This window comes from Propithecus coquereli, unplaced genomic scaffold (assembly GCF_000956105.1).
Source record: "Propithecus coquereli isolate 6110/MARCELLA unplaced genomic scaffold, Pcoq_1.0 Scaffold370, whole genome shotgun sequence".
Lineage (NCBI taxonomy): Eukaryota > Metazoa > Chordata > Mammalia > Primates > Indriidae > Propithecus > Propithecus coquereli.
In genome coordinates this window covers 1566509-1576771 of record NW_012149397.1, presented here as the reverse complement: position 1 = coordinate 1576771, position 10263 = coordinate 1566509, and the positions used below count along the sequence as shown (strand labels likewise).

At 34.8% G+C, this 10263-nt stretch overlaps 2 protein-coding genes across 3 annotated transcripts in view; one reads left to right on the top strand and one right to left on the bottom strand.

Annotated features, from left to right (window-relative positions):
• Positions 1–10263, top strand: part of LOC105816401 (zinc finger protein 658B-like) — a 550416-nt gene that overhangs the window by 64627 nt on the left and 475526 nt on the right. The window lies entirely within an intron of this gene.
• Positions 4851–10263, bottom strand: part of ZNF484 (zinc finger protein 484) — a 21507-nt gene continuing 16094 nt past the window's right edge. The window contains exon 4 of one of the 2 annotated variants that reach the window (XM_012651820.1): positions 4851–7370. In XM_012651820.1, coding sequence (XP_012507274.1) covers positions 5038–7370 — 2333 coding nt within the window. In that variant the 3' untranslated portion in view covers positions 4851–5037. The remainder of the gene's footprint in view (positions 7371–10263) is intronic. The other variant, XM_012651819.1, reaches the window with a different exon arrangement.

Genomic DNA, 10263 nt, shown 5'->3' with positions numbered 1-10263 from the left:
AAAAAAAAAAAAAGTGTAAAAGATGCAAAAATGTGTATGTGATCCCATTTATATAAGACAATGAAAACACACACTAATATATGTGTGTACAGATAACATATGTGTCTGTATGTGATATGATTATAGAGAAAAATATAAAGTTGATTAGCATTATCTGTTGACAGACTGTTAGTGTGGCTGGAGTTGCTACGAGTGAAAGTACAGAAATCAAGAAGACATAAAACACATTATAAAAATCATATTTATACAAAGTTTTATGTGTGTGCATGTGTGTGTGTTTAAATATATATATTTTTTTAATTAAAAGAAAGGCAAGTATTGGACTAGTCTATTTGTCCCCTCTAGTTCTAGACATGGGCCTGAAATTAAATCAATAAACAAAACGAATTCTATTTCTTATGGAATTTGCTTCTATGGGAAGACTTTTTCCAATGTATCAAACATACAGTTTCTATACTATATGAATATTATGGCATTTAAGAAAATGATGTACCTTTAGAATACCTACTCTTCTCAATTATTTATCTGATATACAGTAAGGTATGACTCATGGACAAAGATTTTTCCATATACAATATATAATATATAATGCACAATAAGCATAGGGCTTCTCTGCAGTATGAGTAATTTACAAATGGTTCTGATTTCTGTGCAAAGACTTTCTCATGACAGAGAGAAGACCACCAAAGACACAAGCAGCAGATGGCAATCTACAAGCCAAGGAGACAGGCCTCCTAAGAAACCAACCTTGCTGACACCTTGATCTTGGACTTCTAACCTCCAGAATGGTGAAAAAATATATTTCTATTCTTTAATGCAAAAAAAAGGACTTTCTCACTTTCAGAAAAGATATAATTTCACTCATGTATAAATACTGAAAACTGATTTCTGTGTGAAGCCATTCCCATGTTAAGTGCGTCTAGTAGAAATTTTCTAATAAATTCCAAGTGAAGGGTTTCCAGTCACTGCTTTTGTAGGTTTTTCTCCAAATTGAGTTTCTGATGTGTAATGAGATTTGAACTGTTATTTTTTCTTTATATGTAAATTTGCTAATGTTCAGGTCATTGACTTTTCAGTGGAAGATTTCCTGTAGTTACTGTAATCATAAAATGTTTCTCTCCATCATGATTTCTCTAATATGTAATAAAGTATGAATTATGAAGAAAATCCTACCCATATTCAGTACAGAACATTACTCTCCTCTATAAATTATCTGATGTATAATTGAATGTTGGTTTGAATGAACATTTTCTTAGATTTTTCTGAATTCACAGTGATTTCCTCTTGAAAAATTAATTTAAAATGCATTTTTATTAAAAAATTTAAATTGTAAGACTGTTTTATAATAGTTTTCTGTAAATATAGATGAACTATAATAGAATGCTGGCATAAAAAGATGTGGCTAACCCACACTACTTTCCCCAGTAAAGTCTATACCCCACATACTTTCAGTCTATACTGACCTTGGAGTTCTACTTAAGATTTATCTCTCCCATTCCACTCATAGTTTGCCATCATTCCTTCCTCAACCAATTCCAAGTGCCTCTTGAGATGCAAGGAAATCCTCAAAAGAAAGTCTTCCTTTCCCATAAAGATTAATACTATATTGACAAAAGGTAAAATTGCTCTTTTGTCCTTTTTTTTTTTGGTCTTGGGAGTGTAGAATTCTATTTTTAAAAATGTATCTGAGAATAAAAAGATTTAGTAATCCTACTAAATTAATTTTTCAAACCCAGAGCTCTGAGATCAGTCTTCTTTTTCTTCTTTTTATTTTTTGAGACAGAGTCGTGCTCTGTTGCCCAGGCTAGAGTGCCGTGGTATCAGCCTACTCACAGCAACCTCAAACTCCTGGGCTCAAGTGGTCCTCCTGCCTCAGCCTCCCGAGTAGCTGGGACAAAGGTGCATGCCACCACACCCAGGTAATTTTTTCTATTTTTTGTAGAGACGGGAGTCTTGCTCTTGCTCAGATTGGTCTCCAACTCCTAACCTCAAGAGATCCTCCCGCCTCGGCCTCCCAGAGTGCTAGGATTATAGGTGTGAGCCACCACGCCCAGCCTGGACCACTCTTCATTAATCTCATTTTCTATTAATTATCCAAAGGAAAAACCACAGTATTAAAGAAGACATCTGAGAAGCTTTCAGTCAATCTCTCCTTTTGCTAAAGTTTGGCAGCTATCATAATAAAATTTGACAACACTAGAGGAAATTTTCTCTTATGTATCAAAATTTGTAAAGTCTTTAACAAAAGAGCAATGCCTTAAGACTTTTAGCAACAAAAGATGATGATAAAGTTGCAAATGAAAGCATTTTCATTTTTAAGTCAGTAATTTTGGTCATTTAAAAAATACATTACTGGACAGCAGACTCCTTAAATAGGGGTAGTCATCTCAATGAATCAAAAACTTCTGCCAATGGCAGAGTAGGTGATACACACTAGTACTTTTGAGAACTAAAAAAAAATTAGTGAAAGAAAATATTAAACACATTTAATTTTTTGAAGGCACAGAACTACCAAGACAGTGAGAAATTACAAAAATACATTAAAGACAAGACAAAATCTCTGGAATTTGTGACTGGTTTATTACTAAGAGTTGTTTGCTAATTTTTAAGGCAAATACTGGGCAAGAGAGGCTGCAGAAAATTTTTCACAAATTCATGTGACCGAAGGGACAAATACTACAATTCAGGTCCTACCAAAGTCCTAAGTCCTAAAGGTATCCCCTAGGAATAAGGGTGAAAAAAAAATAGACAAGCCTTCACAGAGACTGAAGCCCAGTTTCAAATAAGCTCAATACATGACTGGATAAAGGAAATCAGGAATTGTTAGTGTTCCAAGCCTAGTCACCTATTAGAAGCAAAGGCAAATCTTCTCTGGAAGAAATTATCCAGACCATCTTATCTCTACAATTTTAATATATAGTGTTTGGTAGTTGATTTAAAAATCACCAGATATATGAGAAGATATCACCAAAACCCAAGAAAAACAATACCCAATAGACACAGGCCAATAGGGGATCTAGGTAATAGGGATATCCCTAAAAAAACAGAAAAAGAGAATGAAGCAGATGCATAATTTGAATAGATTATAGCTAGGAATTTCCCAAGATGTGTGTGCAAATACACATGTGCACGCACATACACACACCAACCATAAGTCATAGATTAAAAAAACACTGTACACCCTAAGCAGAATAAATACATAGAAAATCACACCTAGGCATATCATTATGCAACTGTTGAAAGGAATAAACAAAGAGATAAATTTTAAAGGCAAGAGAGAGAGAAAAATAAAAGCAGATTACCTTCAAAGGTAATTATTTTGACATACTTTTCAACAAAAAAATGAAATGTAGACCATAATTAAGTATCTTCAAAATACTGATAGAAAGTAACTACCAACTTAGAATTCTATACTCAGTAAAAGTATCCTTCAAAAATAAAGGCAAATTAAAGACATTTCCAATGAATAAAAACAGAATTTGTTACCAGCAAACTCATACTTAAAGAAATACTCAAAGGTGTTCTTCAGTTAGAAGAACAATGATTCTGCAGGGAAACAAAGGACAGGATGGAATAAAAAAGTAATAAAAAGGATAAATATGTGGGTTAATTTAAATGAATATTGACCCTGAAACAATAATTGGCTTTGTCAACTATATACAGAATTAAAATGCATAACATCAATGCCATGCAAGTCAAGAGAATAAATGGAATTAATGTTAAAACTCCCCTCTTTGTCCACAAGTGGTGTACTAATTTATATTAGCCTTTAATAAGTAAAGTTTGCATATAGTATTAAAATCTGATATGGTAAATTTTAAGGCAAAAAGAATTACTAGAGATAAAAAGAGGCATTTCATAATGATAAAGTTTCAATTAACCAGGAGAATATCACAATTCTAAATGTGAATGTATATAAAAATCAAAGACTCGAAATGTGTAAAGCAAAAACAGTAGCTCTAAAGGAGACAAATTCACAATTATTCTGTAAAATTATAACACTTCTTTCAGTATCTGATAGAATAAAAGCCAAAAAAGTCTACTAGAATATAGCAGATTTGAGAAACATAATTAAATAAGATAAATTTGTAGAGATTGGGAGGGGATATGAGTACTCTTCCAAGTGTTTAACTATGTTTATCTTCTAAGAATTCAAACTAAAATGCAAGACAATTGTGTCTATGGTAATCTAGCATGTAATGAATATGTAGAGAATGTACTAATGAAATTGGAAGGAAAGAACTACAGGTTTTGAAACCTATTTTCTTAAATTTTTTCCCCTTTTCAAACATGAATCAGTAAAAAAGAAAAAAAAGTCCAGGTTTCTGTGGATGAAGCTGAGGACCCAAAATGTTGTTATTTAGATCTGGGATCCTGTGGCTAAGTTCCATGATCTTAGGGCCAGTTCTTGGGTGACAGGTAGTTATGGGACTGTCGCATACATCATTAATCACTTTTGGGATACAAGCTGGGGAGTAATTTCAGACCTCTTAGGTACCTGCTGCAACAGCATATAACCAATACATTTATTGATAACCAATAAATACTATAAACAATAAATAAGGTGGCTTTCCAATGAAAAGAAAAACAGAGAGTCCTTTGTATCTTTAGTGTTAATTTTCACAAAAACTCCTGGTTTCTTTACATTATACATCAGATTTTCCTACCTTTTCCCTTGCTTTCAGTGTCTTCAGGTTGCTTAGACAATGTACAATTTTCTCAACACTCTACTTATTATGAAATTATTTTGGTCAACACTGAACAGTTTTGCTATCCAGGGCATGAAAAACCTGACAGCCCTAAATTTATATAGCCGCTTAACCAAAAAGTGAAACAAGAAAGACTGCAAGTCATCTCCTTGCACAATTACTATTATTTGCAGGGGTTTAACTATCCCAGTATCTGCCAAGTAACCAAGCATGACCCCTACACATTGCTTAAACACTTTCGTCAAAGTATCTCATATATATATATATATATATATATATATATAAGCACCGGACATCAGCTATGTGATCCAGATACTCATGGTTCTGACTAGATAGAAGAAAGTTGGCCTTGGTCACCTTCCCCACACCATAACTGTGGCATTGGGCACTCTACTTCTCCAGTGTCCGATTTCTGTTGTATACTGAGTTGTGGCTTCCAGTTTAAGGTTTTCCCAAAGTCACTGCATTTATAGGGTTTCTGTTTAGTATGAACTTTCTCGTGTTTAATAAGATTTGATCTGATGGTGAAGGCCTTTCCACACTCAACACATATATATGGTTTCTCTCCTGTGTGAATTCGATGATGCTCATGGAGTTGTGACTTCTTAATGAAAGACTTCCCACAGTCACTGCATTCATAGGGTTTCTCTCCAGTGTGAATTCTTCTGTGTCTATTTAAGTGTGACTTCTGGATGAAGGACTTCCCACATTCAGTACAGATATAGGGCTTCTCTCCTGTATGAATTCTCTGATGCATAATTAGCGTTGATTTTCTTGCAAAGGCTTTCCCACATTCACTGCACTCATAATGCCTTTCTCCAGTATGGGATTGCTGATGTATATGGAGGCCTGACTTCCGAGTGAAGGCTTTTCCACAGTCACTACATTTATAGGGTTTCTCTCCAGTGTGAATTTTCTGGTGTGTGAAGAGATTTGATCTGTCAGTGAAAGCCTTTCCACATTCAGCACATCTATAGGGTTTCTCTCCTGTGTGAATTTGCTGATGTACATGGAGTTGTGATTTCTTAGTGAAGGATTTCCCACAATCACTGCATTCATAGGGTTTCTCTCCAGTATGAATTCTCTCATGTGTAATAAAATGTGATTTGTGGAAGAAGGCCTTCCCACATTCAGTGCAAACATAGGGCTTTTCTCCTCTATGAATTCTCTGGTGCATACTTAGTGTTGACTTCTGAATGAATGCTTTCCCACATTCACTGCATTCATAATGTCTCTCTCCAGTATGACATTTCTGATGTATCCTGAGCCGTGACTTCCAGATGAATGATTTTCCACAGTCATTGCATTTATAGGGTTTCTCTCCAGTATGAATTTTTTGGTGCTTGATGAGATTTGACCTGTCAGTAAAGGCCTTCCCACATTCAGTACACACATAGGGTCTTTCTCCAGTATGAATTTTCTGGTGTATAATGAGATTTGTCTTGTGAGTGAAGACTTTCCCACATTCTGAACATATAAAGGGATTCTCTCCTGTGTGAATTCGCTGATGCACATGGAGTTGTGACTTTTTAATAAAGGATTTCCCACAGTCACTGCATTCATACGGTTTCTCTCCAGTATGAATTCTTTCATGTGTAATAAAATGTGACTTCCGGATAAAGGCCTTCCCACATTCGGTACATACATAGGGTTTTTCTCCTGTATGAATTTTCTGATGCATACTTAGTGTTGATTTTCTTGTGAAAGCTTTTCCACATTCAGTACATTCAAAGTGTTTCCCTCCAGTATGATGTTTTTTATGTGTACTGAGTTCTGAATTTTGAGGGAAGTTTTTCCCACATTCGCTGTATTCATAAGGTTTTCTTCCAGTATGAATTCTCTGGCATCTGAACAGATCTGACTTCTGGGCAAAGGTTCTTTCATATTCACTGCATTTATAGTAATTCTCCTCATTGTGAGTTTTCTGATGGTTTGACTTGAAGGGAAAATCCTTCCCATATTCAGTGAATATACAGGGCTTCCCCCTTGCATAAACCCTCTGATGTGCAGCAAGTTGGGGCTTCTGAGTGAAGACTGCCTCACATTTGCTGCATTCACACTGTTTTTCTTCAGTGAAAATACTCTGCTGTGCAAAGAGGTGTGACTTCTTGGAGAAAGCTTTTACACAGTCAGAAAACAAATAGAGATTCTCCTCAGTATGAACTTTCTGATGTTGAATAAGAGCTTGCTTATGACTCAGAAATTTCCCACATTGATTATATTCACAATCATTCACTTCTGTATGAGAATTCATGTGAGTAAAAATATCACCATATCTGACAATCTCATCAAGATTTTCTGTTGCATTGTTCCTATTATAATTATATAAGCTTACAATAGGCTCCAAGTTCTTTCCAAATGAGTCATCATTACGGAGTCTTTTTCTTGAAGGAACAAGGTGTGTGTTTACATGAACTATTTTTCCAATGTCCTTATATTTACAGCCCTTCTCATTAGCTACTGTTTCCTTGTTGATGAAGGCAACATGACTTAAAGGTTTGTTCTGGTTTTCCTCATATCTTCTTGTGTGTTTACTATCTTTCAGCAGTTCTTCTAAAATGGAATATGGGTCTTCTCTTGTGAAGAGATTAATTCTCTCAGACTGGAAAGAAACTTCTTCAGACATTCCTTGTTGTGAAAGTGCAAAACCAATATCCCCATCTAAAAAGGAAAGAAAAGAGAAAACTGACATAAATTATCAATTAACAAGAAATAGAAGGATTGATAATAGAGTTGATTCAGGGCAAACACAAAGAAATGGGAGAAGCAGTATATAAATACAACAAATATACATAAACATGTAAAACATACATAAATATATAGGTTTAATAATCTATTAACATATAATATATAATTAATAATATATAGTAATATAATTAATACTTACATTACATTTACCATGCGATAAAGATTAGCATTTAGATGTGTTATTGTAAGTTCTATATTAATTCATGTAAACTTTATCACAACCCTTTCCTATTATTATTGTCCCTATTTTACAGATGAGGAAACTGAGCTGCAGAAGAGTTTAGCAATTTGCCCAAATCAAATGTTTAGTAATTAGGGAAATAAGAGATTCCAACCCAAGCAAATGTGGTAGATCTACATCATGAAGCAAGGTGACAAAAGAACAAAGTGACAAATGGCTTAAAAGAAGTATTTCTGAATCTAGATTCTTATTATCCTTCATCTGTAAAACCTTACTAATCTCCCTGATTTCTCTTTTCCCTATTATCCCCTGTGCCCTAAATACGAATTTATTTATGTTTATAGTAAAACTATTATAACCTCAGTCATCTTGACTTGGCCAAATAATAAAATGGATTTCTTTGATTCAATTTTTTTTCCTGGTTTGGGGTACAGGGATACGTACATCTAACAGGAAACACAACAGGAGAAAGAACCAGTCATCTGAGGCAGAGACTGAAAGTTGTCCATCAAAATCTGTACCCTTCTTTCACAATATTAAGCTTGTAGCCAAGCACATGGCTACCTGAGGACATTAGGTTTGTGTAGGCTCATTTATCACTAGGTGGGACCAAGTAACTCAGTTCTCACAAATCAAATGAAAGTAAAAATCACATTTGCTGTGACAAGACCAGTGTCTTAAGGAAGTAGATGTATCTCTCACAAGCCTCTTCTCTTTCCACCACTACTTTCCAACTGGGTAGCACTCAGCTCTACATAGCGGACAAAGCCCTAGGGCAGGGGTCAGAAAATTACAGCCCTCAGGTCAAATCCAGGCCTCTTGCCAAAAGCTAAGAACAGATTTTATATTTTTAAATGGTCGAAAAAAATCGAAATCAAAATAATAATAATACTTTATGATACGTAAAAATTAGATGAAATTCAAATTTCAGTGTCCCTTAAGTTTTATTGGCACACAGCCACACCCATTCATTGATACATTGTCTATAGCTGCTTTGGGGCTACAACAGCAAAAATGAGTAGTTATGACAGCAACTATATGGCCCACAAAGTCTAAAATACTTACTTTTGGGCCTTTACAGAAAATATTTGCCAACCCCTGACCTAGAAGATGGTGATGCAATGACTTTCTAGAAACTTTGTCCCTGAAGGGCCATTGGAAGCAGAGTTGCCTGGCAGACCTGGACCATTCACTCATCTTGGAACTGTCATGTGAGCAGTCAATGTTTATATTTTTTAAGTTGCTGTTTATTGGGGTCTCTTAGTTACAGGAGTTTGGTTGTACTTTAATACACCATTATTACCCAGAATGGTAGTTACTAATATTCCAAATTCTGGAATAGTGTACAAAACACAGCAGATCATCAGTGAATATTTGTATAAAAATTCAATTATACTATCATTTTATCTCAATAGAGTTCTTGAATATACACAGAGTCTGACTTCATATCCATTTAATTCTGTCTCTAGGGTCTTGTCATGTCCCCAAACATGCTCTTTAGCTATAACATTACTTTTACTCACATATATTAATGGCTTTCGTTAATCCTGAGGACATCTAATACTGAATTCTTAACATGGACTTTTTTTAGCAACTTTTTACTTTCTTTAGTTTACAAACTCATTGTTACGTCTGAAAACATTTGCATTACTAGCTATAATGTTCAATGGAAACATTTGCTCCTGTTTTAAAAATTTTTTTTTTACATATAATTCCCGTGTCACCACTGATTCAATGAGTACATTCAATAAAACGGAGTCATACTTCAGGCCAATAAAATGCGTGCAGGAAAGCTATCTTTCCACTAGTCACTCAAGTCTATTTTATTACTGAATCCAAACATACAGTCTTTTCATTTTCTCCATTTAAACTTCCTTTTTCTGTTCCTCTGTTTCTATTCAAAACTCAATGTTCTTCATGGATCATTTAGGGTTCTCTGCTTTAAAAGAATCTCAAATCTTACCACAACTCTAGGGAGTTTCTCTTTTCTTTTAACTTAAAAACAAACAAATAGATATTCTGAACCATTTATATTTACACTTAAATTGACATAGACGGGACTATTAACAAATTCAAAATGCACAACGTTTGAAATTTTTAAGTTCTCATGAAGTTATCTTCTCTTTCCAATTACTACCTCTGGTCCTTTAAATTGCTCCTAGAAGAAAATTTTTAAAATCCTTCTGAAATAGAGCAAACCAACCTTCTCTGCCATAACATAAATTCAAGAATTTAATTTTACTAAATATTTTCTACAAAAATATCTTTTAAAAGTGCAAGGGTAGGCTGGGTGTGGTGGCTCATGCCTGTAATCCCAGCACTTTGGGAGGCTGAGGTGGGAGCATCACTTGAGGCCAGGAGTTCAAGACAAACCTGGATAACATAGTGGAACCCCATCTCTACAAAAAATAAAAAAATTAGCCAGGTGTGGTGGCGTGTGCCTGTAGTCCCAGCTACCTGGGAGGCTGAGGCAGGAGGATCGCTTGAGCCTCAGACTTTGAGGCTGCAGCAAGCTATGATGATGCCATTGCACTCTAGCCTGGACAACAGAGTGAGACCTTGTCTCTATAAAAACAGAAAAGATTTAACAGTTTATTGATGGTACCATAAAAAAGAATATCTATA